The following is a 22,689-nucleotide window of genomic DNA, read 5'->3' on the forward strand; positions in this document are numbered from 1 at the left end:
CTTTAGAGAAGTGTGTCTCAGGTCCTCCACCCATTTCCTAATTGGGTTATTTGTTTTTTGTTTTTTTTTTTGGTGTTAAGGCATGTGAGCTCTTTATTTTGGATGTGAACCCCTTATCAGATAAATCCTTTACAGATATATTCTTCCATACTGTAGGATGCCTTTTTGTTCTGCTGATGGTGTCCTTTTCTGTACTGAAGCTTTTTACTTTGATGTAGTCCCACTTGTGTTTGTTTCCCTTACCTGAGATGTGTCCAGAAAAAAATTGCTCATGCTTATATTCAATAGACTTTTGCTTATATTTTCTTCTAAGAGTTTTATGGTTTCATGACTTACATTCAGGTCTTCCATCCATTTTGAGTTTATTTTGTGTAAGGAGTATAATCCAGTTTCATTCTCTTACATGTAGCTGTCTAGTTTTCCCAACACCAGTTATTCAAGAGACTGTCTTTTCCCCATTGTATATCCATGGTTCCTTTATTGTATATTAATTGATCATACATGTGTGGGTTTATATCTAGGCTCTCTATTCTGTTCCATTGATCTATGGGTCTATTCTTGTGCCAGTACCAAATTGTTTTGATTACTGTGACTTAGTAGTAGAGTTTGAAGTCAGGGAGTATAATCCCCCCAGCTTTGTTCTTTCTCAGGATTTCTTCAAGAGACAACCCAATTTAGAGCAAAGAACTTGACTAGATATTTCTCCAAAGATAAACAAATGGCCAGCAAGCACATGAAGGGTTGCCTACCATCATTAGTCATTAGGGAAATGCAGATCAAAACCACAAGGAGATACCACTTCACACCTACTAAGATGGCTAGAAATAAAAAAACTGGAAAATAAAGTGTTGGTAAGAATGTGAAGAAATTGGAACCCTTGTACATTGCTGATGGGAATGCAAAATGGTACAGTTGTGGTAACAAAGTTTGGTGGTTCCTCAAAAGTTTAAACATAAAATTACCATTATGACTTAATAATTCCACTCCTAGGTATATACCCAAAAGAACTGAAAACAGGTACTCAGACACTTGTTCAAGAATATTTTTTAGCAGTACTATTCACAATAGTCAAAAGATGGAAAGCCAAATGTCCATTATTGGATGGCTGGGTAACCAAATATAGTATATACAAACCATGGTGTATTATTCAGCCATAAAAAGGAATGAATTACTGATAACAGGCTACATCATAGAGGAACCTCAAAACATACTTAGTGAAAAGTCAAGCCAGACTGAAAAGATCATGTATGGCTCCATTTATATGAAATACCCAGAATAGATGAATCCAGAGACAGAAAGCAGATTAATGGTTATCAGGAGATTGAGGGAGGGGGAATGGGGAGTGACTGTTAATGGGTAAGGAGTTCACTTTTAGTGGGAAGATGCCTTGGAACCACAATGGTGGTGGTCGTCCAACATTGAGGATACCAAATGGCACTGCCTTGTCCACTTTAAAATGGTCAGTGGTTCATTTTACGTGAATTTTACTTCTAAAAAAGAAAAATGTTGATTATTAGGTAATCACCTTTTTAATAGTGCCAAGTATTTATCTCTCTTCTGATAACCCCATGAGTTAATCAAAATTCTTATTTCTCACCTACTTAAAGCATATACTCACCAGGTAAGTTTTGAGGGCATACAGGGACTGTGAAGTCTAACTGCGGAAAATCAGCCGACCTCACAGGCCTGTGTTCCTTTGTGTAAGATGAAGGGAGTGGCCCCATACTTTTTTTTCCATGCCTATCTTTTTACTGAGTCCTGTAAGGCTACTGAAAAAATTAATTTTGCCAAAAAGCTCTTTTCTGTTAGTGCTGGAGTTCTGCTTGAACTTTACTTTGCCTGTCTGATCACTACTGGCCACACCTTTGGTGAGCAAGGACCCCTTTCAGTCAGGTTATCAGGTAGGGAAGGAAAATCAGGTACTTTCTGGTCTAAATCTAGCAATTGGAGAGGATTTAGTGATCTTGACGATGACGTACTCTTGAATAAGCTCCTTGTTCTTTACATCATTTCCTTTACCAACTATATTAATTTCATAAAAGCCCAATGAAATCACACAATTCCATGACTATATGAAATTGAAATTAGGGTGTCATTCCTATTTTTTTTTGCTTGGGAATAGCAGGAACTGCCAACTTCTCTAAACCCTTTTTTCAAATAATAGAGGTGCTTTGTCATTTCTGTTAAGTTCGTGGACACTGTTTTACAGACCTGTGTATTACTTTGGGTATCCCCACATCTTTGATGTGACCCTAAAAGTTACTTAACCTCCCCCCTTGGGTTTCTCCTCTACAAATGGAGAGTAATTGTTAATTATTAGTTCCCAGTGAGGAAACTTGTCATTTACTCCTGTGACCTCAGGAAATGTTAGGGCTTAACCCAAGTACTTACTTCCCACCTTAGGGGATGAAGGCCTGGTCTAACCTAAGTTTAGGAATAAGATGATTCACGTTGTCTCACAGTTTCTTTCTAAAAAAGAAAAATGTTGAGCTTATGAGGGAATCACCTCACTGAAATTTGGATAGACCTAATGGCAGACCTTGGGTTACTTTTACAAGAAAAACAAGTTTCATAGCTTTGTTACCCTTTCTCAGACTACAGGTGTGCAATGCCACCCAAATTTTTGCCTCAGGGAGTCTCACAGGTCAAGCTCCACCTGTGACTCAGCCACGTCTCTGTAGTATTGAGCAGTGATGAGCAGAAATGATTCAGAGACACTATTTTCTTGCTTACTAAGCAATTTATTTGTTTGTAATTCTAATATTGACTTTTTCATAAATCACACCTCCAATAACCCTCCTTGAGAACAGGGCCCATATCTTATTTGTATCATGAATTAGCACCTGGCACACAGTAGATGCTCATCAAATATTTTACTACCTCTTTTCTAGTAATTTCCCACTGGTCAATGCTTTCCCCAATGTGGTAAGTTCAAAGGTTTACAGGGAAACAGACCCAGCAGTGTTATTTCAAAAGAGAGGTTGTCTTCCAATTCTTTTGAGTCTGAAAATTAAACTGTTGCTTATTACACTTTTATGCTAGCTTTCCCCTCAGATTCAGAAACCTCCAAAGGAATGAGATTTATCGAAAATGAAATGTTTATCTCACTATGTTTATTTCTCTACAGATAGCATCTATCTGTGGCAGTTTATATTGGTTTTCCATCCAAAGGAGTGATATGAGTTCTTCTGAAATATATTTAAGTAGAACTAACTCAACTCAAAGAACAAAAACAACCCTAAAGTAATGCAGAGGTGGAACACAAATGAGGTAAAACTAAAGGCGGTTCACTGGGGAGGGGACTGAAGGCTGGGAAGCAATGCCTGCGGCCAAGTGTCCTCCTAAGGGGCAGGTGTGTGCGCTGGATGGTGGGGGCAGGTCGGATCCGCCAGGCCTGTGACGGAGTTCACGGACGTGACAGAATCCACATCATGTGTTAAGATTCCGCTACGTATTGAGGACGATGAAGCACACAGAGCGCTACAAAAACAGAGGCCAAAAACTGAAGGCAAAGTAAATTCCTGAACTTAAAAAAAAAAAGTCCTTTATTAAAGCAAGATACATCCTAGTATTCAACTGCTCCCAAGGAAAGAAGAGGAAAAGGGCATTCAGCCAGCAGATGTACTTAACAAGCATCATGAAAGTCTAATTACCCAACTTTCATTATTCTAGCTTGCAGCGAAGAGAGCTGTCACAGCGCTCCTGCAGGGGAATGTACACCTTCTGTGCCTCTGGGCTGAGGCAGAAAGCCACACGGGTCTGTCAGACAAGCCTGCGAGGTACACTTTTCTGAGGGAAATGGCTGGGTCTTTTCAAATAAGTTTTCAGTGTATTCCAGTAACACACACCTTAGTCCTGCTTACAAAGGAGAAAGAGCAACAATGCATCATATGTAACACATCCCTTGCCTCCGGGAGAGGATCATTCTGTGGGAATAACCCCTCTGGACTCTGCATCAGTCTTCCACTCGCCCTTCACTGGCGGCTGCGGCAGGCGCGGCGGCGGTTTGGGTGCTTCTGGCCTCGGCCACCAGGGTTTCTGCCTTGCCTCTGGCCTCTGCAGCTTCACTCCCGGCCTGCGCAGCTTGGTCTCCGGCCTCTGCTTCCACACTGCCCTTCTCAGATGCCATTCCGCAGGGCGCCTCCATTTCCAGCAGCTCCTCAGGGTGGGGGCCACTAGTGGCCTCTTCTGTGCCCGCAGGGCCTTCCCCTTCAGCTGACGTGTTACCGCTCCCCGGAGCCAGCGCTCCTTCGCCATCGACAGCTCTCACTGTGGCCGTGATCACCTTGGCTAAGACCTCCTCGGCCACCTCCTCAGGTGTCTCTTCCTTATCCTCACCCCGCAGATTATCATCTCCTTCGACCTCTGGATCAGCAGCTTCACTGGCGAAAGGGTCTTCACCCTGGCCAAGAAGAGCGAACACAGGTCAGCACAGGCCATCACCTGTCCAGGCGAGAGACTGGACGAGGGAGGGTGCCAGGACGCCACCTCTGATGACCGGCAGTCAACAAGAGAAGTACTTGAACCTGCACCCGTGGAGTTATTCAATCCAACAGGCACTCAGGACCTACAGACTCAGAAAAGACATCTCAGAAAGCTTCCCCAGAATGACTTTTCCCTTTTTACTCTGGCATCTAATAGTGAGGAAAAGTTCAAAAATACCCAGGATTTCTCAGGTTGATATAAAATAGTGTCATAACAGGAAGTTGAGACTTTTAAATTTTAGTTTCTGTGAAGTGTGCACACAGCCCTGGCGTGAGGGTGATCACCATTTCACAGATAAGGAAATGAGACTCAAAGGTCAGTGACGCGGCGGAGGCCACACACTTCTTAAGCATCAGTCACGATTCAGTCCAAGCCTGACTCTCTAAGAAGCCGAATTCCTCACAAGCATATGCTAAAAATTGTGTCTGGTTTAGAAAAATCTAAACATTATCATCAGAAAATTAAGAAATGTGTTTTGTAATACAGTGTTTACAAGCTTCAGTCTCCACCTCACTCTAGAAACTTTAAATCTGTCTAAGCCATGAGGTAAAACCCTGACTGGTCATGACTCTTAAATTGGTTCTTTAGAGTCCATGCCTTTAATAGTGGCATGAACTGTCAGATACTGAAGCCCTGAATTAAGTGACAGGAGAGCAAACAGATCCTCGCTAGCCTGCTGGCTGCCGGCCCCAGCTGGCGAGGCCTGGGGGGAGCTTCAGCAGAACAGGCTTCCTGAGGAGGAAGCAGGCTTCTCTCCAGGAATCCCTCCTGGGGACTTTTTATCACTCTGCTCCCACTAAGGCTCAGTAGTTGGGGCAACACTGCCCCTTCCTCCCCAATCTCACTGTCACTTGTTTGCCAGCAAAACCTCTTTTTAGCTTCTTTTCGGGACAATTATCATCTACCTTGGATTTTTTTTTTGGGCATCTCAGCATTCCTTTGTCAGTCCTTTATGGACCGACAGACAAGGCCTCTCAGGGTGAGAGCCAGCACCACCGCGCAAATCAATCAAGCAGGCCCACATCCCGGAGTTCTGGGCAAGCAGAATCTCAGGGAATCTGTGGTTGTGGGATTTCCAAGCCTGATACCCTCCAAGGTCCCTCAGTTCTTCAGAAGGCTCAGCAAAGCTAAATACTGTGCTCTGGATACAATCCCAGACCCCTAAGTTCATCCTCCATTTTGAAAGCTTTTCCCATCCTTTGTACTCAACACAAACCTTGAGGTATTTCTCCAGCATCTTCACTATATGTCTGTTGTTCAAAACACTCTTAGCCACATGGAGACTTGTTTTCTTGAACTGTTCAGCAGCCAACTGCAAAGGGAACCAGACGTGGGCTTTAAACAAACGGCACGCGCAGAGGAGCAAGAGAACAGACGAGCTGGGCTTCATCGAGCGGCCAGGACCAGCCAGATGCAGAAAGACAACGAACATCTCTCTTCACTACAGCAGAGCCTCAAACGCCAGACGCCGCTTATGAGGGAGAGAAGGCACCGAGAGACATCCCACCTCCAGACTGAAACAGTGGAGAGGTCTGATGATCTTGGAAGAGTCCAAAGCAGACACACCACTGACGTGCAGGCGCCACATGCATAAGCAAGGAGGAGACAAGGATGTCTATAGCCCAGAGGCCGTGTGGGGCTGGGCAGGGAAAAGAGCAGGCCTTTCTGCTTCCGGTTTCTGAGTTAGGTGGACTTTACAAATAAGCTCAACAACACAAATATGAATGATCCTACCATCTAACTGCTTTTTTAGTTTGACACACTCATACAATGATCCCTTGTCTGTATAGTGCTTTTTGGCTGGTCTTTTAATAATGCCCAAAATGCGGGGAGGGGGGCAGGTACTGACATCACCATTTGCTAGTCGCATAAACCCAGGATAGAGATGCCAAACCAGGGCTCAGCAAGCTAGAGCCCAGGCTTGAGGTGTTAGCAGCCCCAAGGCCCTGTCAGCTAGTGACAGCAAACCAGTCCTTAACCCTGGGTCCCCCAGGCTCCGCTTTCAGGAGATCCATTCTCAGCAACTGGAGAATTCTGAGTGGTTGACAGGGAACATTCCCAAACCAGAAGAATTTCAGCTACCGTTATTTTGTCAATTCTAAGCAACACATTTTCTCACATGTTAGTATATAATCAGTAGAAGAAATGATAGATTTCAGGAAATACAGCAAGAGGCCTTAAAGATCTGTGTGCCCTGTAAGACACAGAAGGTTCTGGATGCCACTGTGAGCAGCCCCACCCAGCATCTGGAGGTGACTCACCCGGCGGTTGTGATTATGGTCGACAGAATGCAGGTGCCGCTGCAGGAGCTGGTGTTGCGCGGGGATCAGCATGTCACAGGCCAGGCAGTGGGCAGCTTCTATCTTCTTGAAGAAGTGCTCCTGGCCAATCCCTGTTGATGATACCCAAGTCTTGTGGGATTTGGGACAGCGTGCAAGTGGTGCTTTCCTCCAGTGCCCCAGCCAGACCCACATCCCCCACCTGCTACCCCTCTTGGGACAGGATCTGAGACAGGTGTCGTCTGCCCACCAGCAGGAGTGTGGGGAAAGAACCAACAGTCTCTGCATCTGGAAAGTCTACACTTTTCTCATCCTTCTGGTCCTTTCTCTTCATTCAAAGGGAAAAAACATCAGTGTTTCATATCACTCTGATAAGCTGCCTCTGGGCTGTGGTCTGCACTGGGTCACCCACAAGGGCATCTTCCCATGGCTGAGTGCCTCTCGTGAGGGTCTCCCCAGCTTGTCCGTGGCAGCCCGAGGTAGGCTTGCCTGCAGTCACGTCCTGTGGCAAAGCCCCAGGCTCCCAGCTCACCTTTGAAAGGATCTGGTTTTGGTTTCGTGCTCTCCTTCTCCATCAGTTCCTGACGCCGCTTCTCAATCTTCTTATTCCTGTTCACAATGTATTCCTGGAGGAGTTGGGAGATAACATGAGATGAGAAGACAGGGCAGCGTGTGTGGGCGCTTCTCAAGTGTGCCAGAGGTGGCTCAGCACAATGGGCGCAAGCCCCTGGCAGATGACAGCCTTGTCTCAGCTGCCGTGGGATGGGATGGTGGCTAACACAGCAGCTGCGTGGGCAGAACTAGCAGCAACTGCGATGCCTAGAGCTCTCAGCTGTCCCTCTGGACTTGGGGATGGGACGTGTACACCGCTATTCGGGGAAACAAAACCTTGGTCAAATCCAGGCCTCTGACTTCCCTTCTCTCTGAGGGACCCAATACCTATGGGGTCACTGGCGCACAGTGACAGACGCCAAGTGCACTTTACCTGGAGGAACGCTACCGTCTTGTCAGGCAGCTTGGTACTTATAAACCTCAGTGTCTCTTTGTGAAATTTGCTTTGTAGATGCTTCTGGATTTCTTCATCTTCAAAACTACGAAACTTACACACAGAACACGCAAACTGAATCCTGGAGGAGGAAGACAAGGAGGAGAACAGTCATGGGGGGGGGAACTGGTCTCTCCCCACTGAGGACTGTGGTGGAAACAGAAAGCAGGTTTCTGAGCCCAGACCTCTGACTTTTCTCCTGGGGTATCAGAGTAGCAGTTACCCCAAGTTTCCACATCTTAAGAATGGAAGTACAACCTTGTAAGTATGTCAGGAGCATGGCAATTTACAATCAACTACCACACCGGTCTTTTGGGCCCAAAGGCCCTAAGAGAATAACCCTCAAGTGGAATTTTCAAACTGGACTCCCTAAGCCCTCAGCCTCCTGCTCTGGGGGCCTAGTACTGAACTCCACAGCTTCTCAGATGCGTTTCTTTCTGCATCCACTGAGATGATAAAAGGCAACCCCTTCTTGAGAGGAATTCCCCAAGACATCGCACAACTTACAAATCACATGACCTAAGACTGATTCCCCCATGGGACTTGATGTAAAGACACATCATGTCAAATTCTATGGATGAAAACAGAGGTTTCTTGGTTGTGCGATTTTGAAATCTCACCAAATGCAATAATACTACACAGCAAGGGGAGAGGGGCCTGCAGACCCCTGTGCCCCCACAGTGGGGCCCTGCTCCCCTCAGCCCTGCCGGGAAGGCTCCGGCCTACCTGGGTAGCTGCGCAGGCCCGGTGGCTCTCAGGATTCCTCCTCTGTCGAGACACACCCTCAAGTCTGGCTCATCTCCGGACAACCACCACAAGACACATTTCCTTTTGCACCGCCCCCCGAGAGGAGTGGAGAGGGAAAGCTCCCGGGTCCTGTGTATAGGACCTGCAGGATGCTACCAAAGAAGTATGGGGCTCATGCTTCCCCAATGCATCTTTACCTCCTCTGTGACACTCTCTCCAAACCTTTCTGAGGATCCTGTCACTATGGTAGACTCAAGAGATTCCTTTAAAAAAATGTCATCTCAGTTCCCTTGTGGCATGAAAATAGATCTCATCTAGCGATCATTTATTCATGTTTAAAAACAAGGGTGGTTGATGAAAGTTTCTGTGATGACTGCCCTTGCACTGTTCACCATGTAAGAACTTATTCACTATGTAAGAACTTGTTTGTTATGCTTCAGAAGATTGGAGACTGTTGAGAATTAGGCTTGGGGTTGATTAATGATTGTGCATTGAGTCCCCTATACAGAATTTTATTGTTGTTAACAACCATATGATAATAAATATGAGAGATGCCCTCTCAAAAAAAATAATAAATGAATTAAAAATAAATAAATAAATAAAAATAAAAATTCTATTGGAAAAAAAAGAACAAGGGTTTTGATGAATTTCTCTAATACTTGGAAGCTCCAACTTTTCAGTTCCTGGCCTCCCAGCCTCTTCTGTTAGTTCTTTTGCTACACGTTTCTCTGCACAGGAAAAACACTGCAAGCAGGACCCTCAGGACATGGACTCCCCTCGCCGCACAGAGAACCTGCGCACGGAGAGGCAGCCACATGTGATCAAGGCATCAGCCTCGTAGCATTCACCCATACCTGCGGCTGACATTTCTAATCAGCAGCCACTTTAATAGCAGTACAGAGAGAGGCTTGTGGTGTGGTCACACCAACACCTTCTGAGCTTTGTACTTTTGTATTTCTTTTTCTATGTAGGGACAAACTCTTGAAGATGACATCTATACATGTTTAACTGTCGCGTCGAACTCCACAGAATTTGGACACTGCACCCGACGCACCTGAGCGGCTCTGCTCAATGAAGTTCGTTTGTCTGGGATGACAGACACAAGCCAGGGCACAAGAATGCCCCCCAAGCCTGCAGGCAACAGACCCACACGAGGGCCACTCTGACCCCCTGTAAGAATAGGATTCTGTGTGTTTCTCAACTTTGGTCTCCCTCCAACCTGATCGGGATTCCCCAACAGACACCTGGACGTAGCCCAAACAAGGACCGCTGCCCCGTGGAGTGAAGGCGGGTGAGCCCCGGAGGGCGTCAGTGGAGCCCAGGTCCAGCAGACCTCCCCTTTGCCGCCTCACCTGTCAGCGGCTCGGTCTCGCATCCTGTCTCTCCTCCTTTGCTTCTCCCTTCTCTTTTTTACCTCATCGTCCTCATCATCCTTCTCTCCTGCAACAGAGGAGTCCCTCTGAGATGCTCCGAAGAGCCCAGAGAGGAACTGAGCACCAGGGCCTTGCCGGGGCTGCAGCTCAGCCGCCGCGCCGTGTCCTGCCGCTGCCTCCGCGCACGGCAGGGCCAGGACACTCTCAGGCACCAAGGGGCTGTCAAGGGCTCCCAACAGGGATGGGCCTTTAAGGAGGACCCTTGGGAGTTCCCAGCAGTCACCTCACTCCCCATATGGCCTCATCAGGCTGGGATGGGCCAGGGACACAGCCCACCTGCTCTCTGTCCTGCTTTTCCAATCCAATGCCCTACTACTGGGTCCTCTCCCAACATCACTTAAGGAGAGAAGCAATTCTTCCCATAAAAGAGGCAGCAGCTGGAAGGCGTCAGCAAATAAAAACGTCTCTGCCGGCCTCCACCCACCTCCGGGTGGGCCCTGATGACTGTCCCGTCAGCCTCCTCTGAACTAGGGCTTCAGCAGGTCTGAAAGTCCTTGCTGGCCCAAACTCTATCTTCTACTCACAAAAACCATCAATCTGGGGCTTTCCCAGGGCTACATGGGAAGCAATCCTAGAAACAAAAGTGGGAAGAGACCAATCGGTCCTCCGTCCGCCCCCTGGGGCCGGTGCAGGAGCTCCTCTGAGAGCCGTGCAGCCCAGTGTCCCAGAGTGAGGCCAGGCCAGGTCACCGTGGCTCAGGGTGACACTGAAAAAAGGTTGGATAAGCATCTGAACTGTAACCCCTACCCCTGATGCCAGTCACGAGACTGTCCCACGAAGATGGCGACCGGCGTGCGCTGCTCAGAAGCCTCTCAAAAGGGCGTGTGGGGTATTTGCAAGAGGTCACTGCCTGAAACTATTACTGCTGTTTAATAGCAAAGTCATCCCGGGTAGGTAGCAGGACCTGCGCGCAATAAACACGTCACCTTTGCTTTAGCAGTTACCCTGCTGTTAGAGCTGCTAAGTGCTCTGTGTGGTCCCCTACTATAGACATGATTGTCTCGATAAATGGGGTGGGGGGACTTCCAAGGATTGGCTGAGTCTGAACACACAGGAGCCAGCCTGTGACTCTCAGGGAAACCAGCTACGGAGGACAGGCCCACAGGAACGGGAACAGGAGCAAGTGGCTTTGCATAAGCCTAAGCCCACCGCATCTCAGACTGATTCTCCATGGCCCCCTGAGGAGTTTATTCGCTCTGCTTGTGTTACTTAGACTCTTGGGTCTCCCACACGGGAACTGACGAGATCTGCTAGGCAACTGCCTTTGGAGGATCTGGGCCTGGGTGTACCTGACAGGCCTCCCTCAGCTCTGAGCTCCCAACCCTGGCAGTTGTCCAAACTCTGTCCCACACGGCCACATGCACTACAGCTGTTGGTATGGTATGCCCATCACAGAGGCTAAGAACATGGCCCTGGGCTGGCAACCAAGGAGCTGCATAAAAAACAAAGCCCAGGAGAAAACAGTACAGGGACCTGCATTGACCAAGGGAGGACAGGGAAGACAAGCTGGAGGGAGCCTTTTCTTTCCTCTCTCGCATTTCTGAGACTCTCCCTTCCCTGACAATGCAAGTTGTTGTTGCAGAACTCAGGAGCATCTGCCCTCCCTCTCTGCAGCCTGCATCAAGTGAGGCAAACAGACCCATTTCCAGCAAGCGCTGCTCCAAACACTGGAGTAAGGCCTCGGGGTGAGTCCACGGCCAAGGCCCACCCAGGCTCCGAGCTTGCTGGGAGCTGGGCAGTGAGGGCAGGGCGGCTGGGGAGACACAGGAGAGCTCAACGGGACACTGAGTAATGCCTACCTCTCTGCCTCCCGGAGTCAAAGAACTCGTCGTCCTGAAAAAGGGCACATACAAAATTGGGCGGTGAGGTGGCATTTCCAGAACTCTTCACAACCAGTCCAACTCCCTGCTACCACCAGGTGGTCACTGTGCCACCAGGAACACAGCTACTGGGTGTCAGGATATTCTCAGGCCACGGGCCTGAATGTGTCCTGTCACTTCTCCTGGTAGTCTTCTGAGATTCTGTGATGACGACTAACTTGCTTTTTGATTAAAGTCACTGACCCTGTTTCAGTTCTTTCTAAGGCTAAAGAACTGCCTCTGGCAAATTTACTTCACAAGGTTCTGCACCCAGGAATGTCAGGAGCCCAAACCCCTATCTGTAGGATGCTCATTCCAACATTCTTTACTGAAAATGGCTTTATGCCATTTCCCAGCCATTTGTTTATATTTACCAAAAGTTGTAACAAATCAGGTGCAGCTAAGAACAATTCACCTAATTGAAAATCAAAAATTAAAAGAGCTCATTCCTTAGACATAGAGCTGATAAGTAATGAGCAGTCAGCAGATACACAGAGATTCTCTGACTGAAGATCTAAGGAAGCCAGACAGAGATCGAGCAAGATCCTCAGGAAAACTGAGGAGTCGCTGTATCTTGTATCCTCACCTCAACCTCCTCAGACCTGACTGACCACCAGAAGCACCTGGTGGAGGCCTTCACACACCCATTAGGCTGTGCTCCCATTAGGCTGGAGCAGAATCCTAAGGGTGGGCCTTAGACACCCGTCTCCTGTGGGGGGGTGTAAGGGCTGACTGAGATGGATGCAGCGTGGCGCCAGCACAGAGCTGGCAGCAAGCGAGCCTCCAGGACATGTTGGAAGCCTCAGAGCCCGGAGCCCCTACGCTCCCCACGTGTGCAGTAGGTGTATCACTACGAGGACATGGGGGCAGCTGGGGAGAGGGCTGGTAACTTTTTTCAGGAAGGGAAGGATTGTTGCAAAGTGGAAGACACTTAGTAGCCTAGCTGTAAGTCAGGTTATTAAATCTACTCATGATGTAGAGTGAGTCTACCATAGCAGCTATTCCCACCTCTTTGTAAGAAAAATGCTAAGAAGTCCCGCACTAGAGACAAAGGATGTTGGCCCATAAAGGTGGACTTACACCTCTGCATTCTTCATCCCCAGACCGGAAGTCACCAGCTCCATCATCTAGCAGACACAAAGGGATAGGGGAAGTCAGACCCTTGGCAGTTGGCTCACTCCATTCTCACCCTCCCAAGCTCCCTGGACAGTGCCCGTGCTTGTCCTGACTACAGTGGGGGCTGTGGCAGCATAAGTGACACGCTCCACCCTTGAGTTCCCAACTGTCCACCATCTGGACAGGCAGGTGGAACACCAAGCATGTAACTGACTCAGCCGACACCCTTGGGCCTATTGGTCCCGGGGCATACCATTGTCAGAAAAATCTCCATCGCTGTCAGCCCGGGCCTGTTTGGCATCTGGCTCGTCACAGATCTGAAACTGCTTCCGCTTCCTGGCCATGCTGTCTGGGCCGCAGCGGTCAAACCCTCTCCACCTGGGCTACAGACAAAGCGCATCCCAATATACTGCTTACCGAGACCGCTAAGGTACCCCGGAGAAGTAGAGAATGGAGAGGTTGTGAGATCAGAGAACAAAGGCAGGTGAAGTCTTTCAGAAAGCAAAGAAAGACAGCATAGTTGACCACCCCACCCCACCCCACCCCAAATTTTATGCTGAGTTAAAGTCAGGCACAGAAAACTGTATTGTGTGATGGCATTCATATGAAATGTCCAGGGGAGGCAGACCCAGAGACAGACAGCAGACTGGAGGCTGCCAGGGGCTGGTGGAGGGGAATGAGGAGTGACTGTGGATGGCTGAGGCTTCTTTCAGGGGTGATGGACACGTTCTGAAATTACATGTGGTGAAGGCTGCACAATTCGGTACATTTTTACTAAACCTCAAACTGTACACTTAAAGATGAGCAAATCCTGCAGTACATACATTTTACCTGAATAAAGCTGTTTTAAAAAAAAAAGCAAAGAGGGTGAGTTATAACTTTGCTAGGGCTTACCCGATCCCTCATCCGCGCCTGTGACTGGCCACATCCGTAGGGCACAGAGCTGTCATAACCACCTGCCCCCTGCACGCCCAGCACACTGAAATCAGGGGCCATGGGCTGGGAGAAGAGGGGAGGTGGAGGGCGGCTCAGGGAGGGGCCAACAAGGCCCCGCCCACCCACGTAGTTCATCTCGGTCCAGGGAGCGGAAAGGGGCTCCGAGGTGGCCGTGGGCGGCATGAAGGAGTCACTGCGCAGGAAGGTGCTGGGGTTGCTTCGGTCCTGGAAGCGGCCTTGGCCCCGGCCCCGCATGAAGCCATCAAGGGAGCTCCGCTCCCGGGCTGGGTCCCGGCAGTCAGCGTACTGACCGCTGAAGCTGCCGTTGCGGTCAGGCCCCAGGTCAAAGTCATAGTCGTAGCCATAGGTGGGACGGTAGGCATGGTGCTCAGGGAGACAGGGCCTGGAGTCATAGGGCTCGAATGACTGGAAGCGGAAGGAACTGCAAAGGAATAGGCCTGTCACACTTCCTGGGCACAACCACAAACCCCGATGCAAACTGACCGCCAAATGCTCAGCACAGCAACAACCCATCACTGGGCATCCCTCCTACAAGCCCATTAGACAAAATGGACCAGTGATCCCTTTACAGAGCGAGGGGCACAGAATCCCAGGCCACCAGAACAGGGGTCTGCCAGGTGGCCAAGGCAGAAATAAGGACCCAGCGCAGTTCAGCTGAGCCACACCCCAAGCCCAGCCCAGGAACCGGCAGGTCCCGTCCCAGTGCTCTGCCCCAGCAATGGCCCAACTCATGTACTCCACACTAAGGAGGGAGCGGGAGGAGCCTGCCCTGGAAGAAGGGGTGCCCACTTCCATCCGCACAAAGCCAGTGTGTGTGGGGGGGTCCCCAGGGAAGGGCCCGGGGCCATAATCACCTCTCCCGGTCCTGCATGCCCTCCCTACCGCCGCTGCTCCCTCCCCTGCCTCCTTCCTTGGACATCATGTCCAAGCGCTGGTTTATCTTGGCAATGAGGGAGTCGGAATTGTCAGTGCATGGCTCTGGGCCGTAGGAAGCCATGTGCAGGGCAGGGCCCCCGGCTGCCAGGCCATCACTGGCCTTGGTGGCCTCCCATGAGGCTGGGCCGTAACCGTAGGCTGCTCCTGTGGTGACGCTGGTGTTCTGGGCCCCGTAGTAACTGTAGTTCTCATAGCCTGCCAGAGGGAGGAAGAGCCAGGTCAGAACCCAGCAGACACAAGGCCAGCCCGTGGGGGACACGGCTACGCAGGAGCGCCCGCTGCCCATAGAGAAGGGCCAGGTGCCACTGGTACTGCCCGACACCACGCACATCACCTGCCAAGAGGTGCAGCTGTGGGTTTTCTGTACCACATCTTACGACTTGCTCTCCCACCAAAGCCAGAGATGGCTGAGAGCCCTGGAGTGGAGCTGGGGCTGGTGACAGACCCACCAAAGAGCTGCTGCCTCAGAACACCCCCCCCCCCGGCCCCCTTCATGCAGCTCTCCCCGAGGCCAGCTCAGCCCAGCTCAGCACTGCAGGCCGGACCCACAGAACCTTCAGGTGAGCTGTGAACACAGTTGGGATGGGTGACAGGAACAGGGGGGGGTGGTCCCTGCATCCCAGTCCCTCTGGGTAGCTGATGACAGGCCTGATCACTCATTTACAGACCCTGGAACAGCCTACCTTGCCAGCTGGCCACACTAGGTCCATATGCACCTTAGACAAAAAAACAAAACAAAACACACACAGCTTTGCAGAACGAAGGCACTTGAGATCCCTCATGGACACTGCCTGGATGCTGAAGGACAGCTGTCCCCTCACAACACTATCCGCAGGGCCAGGGCTGTGGGAGGTACCCCTAGTCACCCAGTAGGGCCAGGCAAGGCTGGGGCCCAGTAGTGGTGAGCTCGCTTCCTGCGGAGTACTCAGCTAAGCCTCATCAGCACCCCTCTCCTAGGAAAGGCTGTCTGCCCCGATCCGGGCAAACGGAAGGGCACTACAGCGCTCCATGAGAAGCTCGTTCAAGGTGGGCCCCCAGCCAAGAGGCCAGCTGGGCCAGGCCTCCTGGCAGAGACCTCTCAGGTGCCAGTTCTCACCAGGAGCCAGAGCTCAGGCTGCCAGCAGTATGGAGCAAGCACTGGTGGACAACCACGTCCCCAGCTCAACTGAGCAAGGGGACACTATGTGCCCGAGCAACACGGAGGCCTCCCTGGGGAAACTTGGTAAGGGGTGAAAAAGTGACCCTGCCCCCAGTGGTGCCAGAGGCAAGTCCCAGTCTCAGAAAACAAAGGAAGCCCCCATCCCATTGCCTGAACCAGATGCTGGCAAAAAGCAGATAACCTTACCACGAGGGAGGGCATTCTGCTCCTTCAAATACTGAGTGTCATGATGTAAACTCCAGAGTGGGGTCAGCAAATGGGGACCCAGGCCAAGTCTAAATCATCCTGTTTTTGTACAGCCCACAAGCTAAGAATGGGTTTTACTTTTTTAAACGGATGAGAAAGGAAAATGGTTAAAGTCAAAAGAATATTTCATGACATATTCTTTGTTGACATGAAACACAACATTAAGGTATTTATCAAAACTCACTGAGCTTGCAAGAGAGTGAATGCTAACATAAACTATGGATGATGGTTAATGACAATGTATCAATGTCCAATGTTCATTTGTTAGTGACAACATATATATCCCAGGGACGCAAGATGTTAATAATAGGCAAATCTGTGCCAGAGGTGTAGGTAGGGCCAGCAAATTCTGTCCATAGAAATTCTGTCCTATCTACTGAACTCCATAAAGCTCAAACTACTAAAAAACAAAACCTGTTATTTATAAAAATTCTTGCCTCAGAAGATTGGAGACTGACGAAAATTAGGCTTGGGGTGGATTAATGATTGTTCATTGAGCATTGACTCCCCTATACAGAATTTTATTGTTGTTAACAACCATTTGATCAATAAATATGAGAGATGCCCTCACGGAAAAAAAAAAAAAAAAAGTACAGACTTCCAATGGTAAAATAAATAAGTAACCGGGATGTAATGTATAGCATAAGGAATATAGTCAAGATATTGTAACAGCTTGGTAGGGTGATAGCTGGAACCTAGAATTGTCATGTATATAAATGTTGAATCACTGTGTTGTACACCTGAAACTAATGTAATGTAATACTGTGCGTCAACTACCCTTCAATAAAAAATAATTATCTACAAAAAAATAAATAAATAAATAAATAAAAATTCTGCGACTATACCCTCAGCTATTTAGTTAGAATAAAATAATAGAAATTGCTCAAAGACTATCTTATGACATGAAAAGATCAGGTGGCATGCAAATTTCAGTGTCTTTAATGTTACTGACACACAGTCAGGTCCACCTATTTATAAACGGTCCCTGGTGGTTTTTGCCCTAGAGACTACATAGCCTGCTAAAACAAAAAAATGTACTCTCTAGCACTTTGCAGGAAAGGTTTCCAGGTCCCTGGCCTAGCTGCCCGTCAGTTCCCCCAGGCTCAGTCAGCTGACCGTCCCAGGCATGGCATCAGGAACGCCTGTCACACTGGTGCCTCAGGTTCCGGGGCAGGAAGCCCACACCTCCCTGTAAAGCAGGCCCCACTCACCCTGGGTGTTGGTGGGTCCGGCACTCCATGCCCCATAGCCTGCAAACAGAAGACCTGTCTGTTAGGATCCTGTTTGTCACACCAGAAATAGATGCTTCTGAGGACCCTACAGGGACCTCCTGGAAAGCATTCAGCGCTGGCCTAAGAAGGTGGCATAACCATAACACTGTCCCCCACAAAGCATCACGGCAGGCTGATTGCATTGAATCACTCCACCTGCCTGCAGAGGGGAGGAGGATGGGCTCCAGGGCAGGTCTGCATGCCACCTGCTGCGGGACCTGGGCTTAAGCCTCAATCCCCAACTGATGATGACCCAGTAGCACTAGGACACAGGCAGTACCCTCACCTGGTACGGCCCACCACCAAGCAGCCATAAATAACACATAACTGGGAACATACTTCAGAATTCGGAAATAACTGCCTTTCCACAGGGCCAGTCTATGGTAACTGCACTTGGCAACTTCCTAGGCCTCATTTGTGTGTGACTTTGAACCCCGATGCTCCCCTCTGCCTTCAGCCTGGCCCTAAAGCATGCCTGCACTCCTCTCTGTGGCAGCCCCCTCATCCCGCCCCAGCTCCTGTCTGGCCCCTCTTCATCTCCCTGGAGCCTGGAACAGAGCTGGACACGGCACAGGCAGGCGGCCATCCACACCTGCCAGGTGATTTCACTTTTAAGAAGTGAAAATATATCCAGTCTCTCTTAACAGAACCACCCAAACTATCAGCTGAGTGACTGGCCACATGCCACCAGCACTGAGTGCACATTACTGGTGTCCCCAAATGCCATTATGAGATGAGGGAGCCAGGGCTCAAAGGTTAGGGTACTTGATCCAAAGTCCTGCTACAGAAGGTAGCCCTCTGCAGGCTGCACCCTCCCCAAGTCACAGCCCTCCACACCCTGCAGCCAAAAGTGAGTGATGACTCTAGCAAGGAGCCAATTGCAGGGTACTGACTGTTTCACCAAGGGGCACTGGTCTAATTAAGCGGCATATGCCATTCACGGAACCTCACACCACCTCTCCAGACTGGTAGTACTCACTCTGTTGTACCCAGAAGCTTGAGAGGCAAAGGTGCTTGCCCAAGATCATGGTGCTGGGGACCTGAACCCAGACCTAGGTGCCTCCTATGATCAGGGAGCAATTGTCAAGGGTCAGCAGGTCCTGGAAATAACTAGGTGGAAAAGCTACAGGATCGCGAGAGGCTGCAGCAACTAAACTTGAGCAGGAAAGGTTTTCACCAGGTGGGGGCGATGGGGACGGACTCTCCAAGCCAAGGGCTGGAAGGTCTGGTGGGAAGGCAGGCAAAGCATGAGGAGACCCAATCAGACTGCCTAACAGAATGAGGGACAGCCAGGCCGAGCTCCCCAGTACTCAGGTGGCACCCAAGCGCACCATGCACCTCAGGACCCCTCTTGATTCTCTAATTCCTGCTGTCAGGATCCTGCTAAAGCTACCACCGTTCCAGATCGGCGCCTTCTCCAGCTGCTGGAAGATTTCTGCTTCTTTAACTTCATACACCAGGACAGGAATCTGGGCCTGGTCAGGCCTCACCCCTCAACTGTTGACTGTTCTCTGGGGACAAACTCGACTACCCGCACTGACCAAGGGGCCTCCTGGAGTTCTGAAATCAGGTTGCCACAGGAAGAAGGTCCACTCTGCCGGAGGCTCCGAGGCCCAAGAAGGGAGTGGGCGCGTACCCCGTGACACGGCCCTCTGGCACGTGCAGGCCAGGGACGACCCGGAGAGCCGCCCTCGGTCCCCGCCACAGGACACGTGAGGTTTCTGGCTTTGAACAAGAGATCCAGCCTCCGCCCCTCTCTTTCTGGTCCGGGTACAGCGCTGGCCGAGGCCAACCGGGCCGGGTGGGGGTGCGGGCTGGGGGGCATGCTGGCCTCTGTGGAGACAGCATGCGCAGCGCCGCCCGCGGGGAAGGCCCCACCCCCGCCCTGCCCGCAAGGCTTCCGGCCTGAGCTTCCCGGGCCACGTGCGCTGCGTGGAGGTCCCGCCGAGCCCCGCGCTGGGCGGCTGCCCTCTCTAGGCCCGGCAGCCTGCCCGGCGTCCCGCAAGCTCTCGCCGAGGCTCCGCCTCTCAGAGCCGCCATTTTGTGGCGTCCTCCGAAGAGGAAGGCGGGCCTCGGAGCAGCGGGAACGTCCGGGCGGTGCCTGCGGAGGCCCAGGGGCAGCAAACTACCCCGCCAGCCGCCGACGCCCGCCGAAGCCGGCCGCAGCGTCGGGCTTCCGTCCGCCTCCTCGGGCCTTGTGGGCCAATCCGAACGCAGCGCCCCGGGAGCGACAGTTCCGAGGTCCAATGAGCGGCGCGCGCGCGCGCTCTGGCCGCCTTTCCGCAGGGTCGGGCTGCGGTAAACGCGCTCAGAAGTAGGACCCCGCCCGCGACCCTCTGCGCGGAGGCGCTGCGTCACCCCGGCAGCGCCTGCCCGTCCCACCCCGAGCCTCCAGTACTAACCTCCGTAGCCCTGCTCCATGTCTTCAGCTCGTCCCGCCGGCGGACCGATTTTCTAGGTTGCGACAGGACGCATGCGCTCAACATACCTCGCGCCTTCGGCTACTGGAAGACCGGTAGCACACGTCACTGCTTCTACGCACCGGCATTGGCGGGCTTTCGCGGCGGGCCCGCCCTCTGTTGCCCCAGCTGGCCTTCCGGTCGCTCGATCCCGGCTCTCAGAATCTTGGATTTGGTCCGGCCGTGTCGCCTGGTTGCGCGCAGGCGTACACCCCTCCCCCCATCCCAGCAGTGCGCAGGCACACCCCGCCCCGTCCGGTTCCGCGCGCAGGTTCCTACCGCCCCTCTGCGCGGCCCCGGCTCCCGCCCCGCCCACGGCGCTGCGCACAAAGTAAGTGGATTGGAAAGAACTTTATTGGGCTCTGTCTCCAGCCTCTGTCACACCGGTCCCGCCCGCCCCGGTCCTGCATCACGGGGCTCCTCCATCGCCCTCCTCATCGTCGTCGGCCTCCACGTCGAGGCCCGGGATGCCGCGGATCTGGCGCTCCAGCGCCCCACCCAGCAGGGGCACGGCCTCCTCCTCCTCCTCTGGGGGTGGCGGTGGTGGTGGGGACGCGGCCCCGGGGGCCGGCTCTGGGGGAACGGGGGGCTGGGCCGGCGCGCCCTCTGCACCCTCCGCGCACCCTGCCACTTCGACCAGCGACCCCTCGTCCAGCGTCCCGCCTTCGGCCTCCTCCTGCTCCTTCTCCTCCTCGGGGCTGTCGGTGAAGGGATTCTCACCCTGCAGAGAGAGGTGCGGTCACTGAAGGGCGGGAAGACCCGCGGGACCAGGGCCACAAAGGGCCTGCGCGCTGGCACCCGCGCGTCTCACCTTCAGGTAGCGCTCCAGCTTTTTGCTGATGAGCTTGTTGTTGAGGATGCTGCGGGCCACCATGAGCGATGACTTCTTGGACTGCTCCATCATAAGCTGCGGGCAAGGCAGGCGGGGCTGGAGAGGCTGCTCCCGGCTCCCGAAAGCACCTCCCCGCCCCGCCCCGCCCCGCCCCACCCCCCACGCCCCCAGCCCCAGCCCTGCCAGATCGGTGGGCTCTCTACTCCAGCACCCCTCCACCCCGACTCCGGGGACCAGCACCACCCCACTCCCACCGGATTGTGAAGACCCCTAAGTGTACTTTGGGTACAGGCATGGAACCACGACCTGATCTTTGCTCAAATGCTCCATCCTTTCACACCATACTTACTGCATGTAAATCATTAAAGACATGTCTTTACAGCTGTATTGCAGAAACCTGATGTGCTTACATAAAAACTGTAAGCAGTAAACAAATTAAGAAACCCTACTGAAAGCCAAATGTGCAACCCATAAAACTAGGAGCCAACTGCCCATATGCAAAGTACCACTTAGAATTAGGAAGGATATGAAAGTAGGAATATGACTATGAAACTGAATAGTTAAGTATCTTAAGCCACAGATTCCCTGCGTGAAGGATTATACCCCAAATGGCAAGGTTGAAAAGACGCTTATGCTTCTACCCTGCTGGTGAGGTCAACTGTTTATCTTCTACAAAGCAGTTGATACAATGTATGAAAAATAAATCTGTCTCAGTAATTCCTTTTCAGAATCTACCCTAAATTTAACAATTGGAAACATGCATACAGTTGGGTTGCAGCATTGAAAAACTGGAGAGAAAGCACCTAAATGTTCCTCAGTGGAGAAGTCGTTAAATCTCACGTTCAGAAGGACACCATACAGTCCTTTAAAATAGGGCTCATCTATCCCGTTATAACAAAGGTATGTGATGGGCACAGTGTGCACAGCATGCCAGAGCCTTTTGTTTGGAGGGATTCACACTAAAATGAAGGGGATTCTTCAATGGAGAGTGTACAAGTAACTTCACGCTCATCTTATAGTTAATGCATGTACACAGCCATAAACAGGAAGACGATAAAGTTATTTGAGGGTGGGAGAGCCCACTTCCAGGAACCCTACTGAACCCCAGCCAACTCTACATCAGGTTTCAAAAATCTCACTTGCTGTTTCTGCACCCTTTCCCCACCCTTTACCTTTTTGTCTTTACACATACTCTTTGGGGAAAATAGAGACCCAATGCATGCTCAAAATGAAACAAAGCTGCACAATTCGGACCCCAGGACAGACATTTGCTCTGCAACCCTTTCTCACCTGCCAACACATTATCATCATCCTCCCTGAACCGCACAGATGGACACAACCACACCTTCTCCCAACTGAGGCACGTTTACATGTTTCCACATTTTGATAATAACCAAACACTAGAAGAACAAACTCTTATACTTTTCCACGCTAGTGCTTTCACCAAACAGATAAAAAGTTCTACCAAACAGGTTCCCCAAAGTGTCAGTGCTCAGGACTCTAATAAAAAACAGGTAAGTCTTGCTTGCTCCACCTACTGTATTAAAACAAGCTACTATCTTCAGCATCAGATGTTATCACTGTCGGATATTTTTTGCTGCTGTATGAAAGAATGTATGCTGTTCCCTCACCCCTGTGTCATTTCCCTGCCCACCAGCAAATCTTGAGTGTTCTGATGTGCACACCAAGCCACCTGACCAGCATTTCTATGAGGTCATCTCTATGACCTTTGGGTTTCTTTCTTGCTCAAGATGGCTTTCTGTAACTTAAGGTAAACAATCTTCTAAATTGTATTATCTTTTATTTTTCACATTAAGTATTCCTGGAATTTAATATGGTATGAGGTTGGGGTCCAACTTTCCAGA

General features: G+C 50.8%; 2 protein-coding genes across 8 annotated transcripts in view; both read right to left on the minus strand.

The window, feature by feature from the left end:
* Positions 1 to 3,529: 3,529 nt before the first annotated feature.
* Positions 3,530 to 20,127, minus strand: AKAP8 (A-kinase anchoring protein 8). Of its 4 annotated transcripts, XM_036895653.2 has the most exons (16): positions 19,024 to 19,153; positions 17,474 to 17,512; positions 16,203 to 16,339; positions 15,541 to 15,573; positions 14,776 to 15,052; positions 13,859 to 14,342; positions 13,218 to 13,347; positions 12,929 to 12,975; positions 11,789 to 11,822; positions 9,909 to 9,996; positions 8,536 to 8,577; positions 7,750 to 7,891; positions 7,297 to 7,390; positions 6,747 to 6,877; positions 5,702 to 5,797; positions 3,530 to 4,402 (listed from the first exon to the last, which is right to left on the minus strand). In XM_036895653.2, exons 5-16 carry the CDS (start codon positions 14,916 to 14,918, stop codon positions 3,956 to 3,958), a joined length of 1,878 nt encoding a protein of 625 aa, XP_036751548.2. In that variant the 5' UTR covers positions 14,919 to 15,052; positions 15,541 to 15,573; positions 16,203 to 16,339; positions 17,474 to 17,512; positions 19,024 to 19,153; the 3' UTR covers positions 3,530 to 3,955. The 4 variants fall into 4 exon arrangements, with proteins under 4 accessions (XP_036751548.2, XP_036751545.2, XP_036751547.2 ...); XM_036895650.2 differs by lacking the exons at positions 16,203 to 16,339; positions 19,024 to 19,153 and adding an exon at positions 19,936 to 20,127; XM_036895652.2 differs by lacking the exon at positions 16,203 to 16,339.
* Positions 20,128 to 20,328: 201 nt separating this feature from the next.
* Positions 20,329 to 22,689, minus strand: part of AKAP8L (A-kinase anchoring protein 8 like) — a 28,734-nt gene continuing 26,373 nt past the window's right edge. For all 4 annotated transcript variants that reach the window (XM_036895655.2, XM_036895654.2, XM_057490040.1 and 1 more), the window contains 2 exons: positions 20,804 to 20,899; positions 20,329 to 20,713 (listed from right to left, as the gene is read on the minus strand). In XM_036895655.2, the coding sequence (XP_036751550.1) occupies positions 20,402 to 20,713; positions 20,804 to 20,899 (408 nt within the window). In that variant the 3' untranslated portion in view covers positions 20,329 to 20,401. The remainder of the gene's footprint in view (positions 20,714 to 20,803; positions 20,900 to 22,689) is intronic.

This window comes from Manis pentadactyla, chromosome 12 (genome assembly GCF_030020395.1).
Source record: "Manis pentadactyla isolate mManPen7 chromosome 12, mManPen7.hap1, whole genome shotgun sequence".
In the NCBI taxonomy this organism is placed as follows: Eukaryota; Metazoa; Chordata; class Mammalia; order Pholidota; family Manidae; genus Manis; species Manis pentadactyla.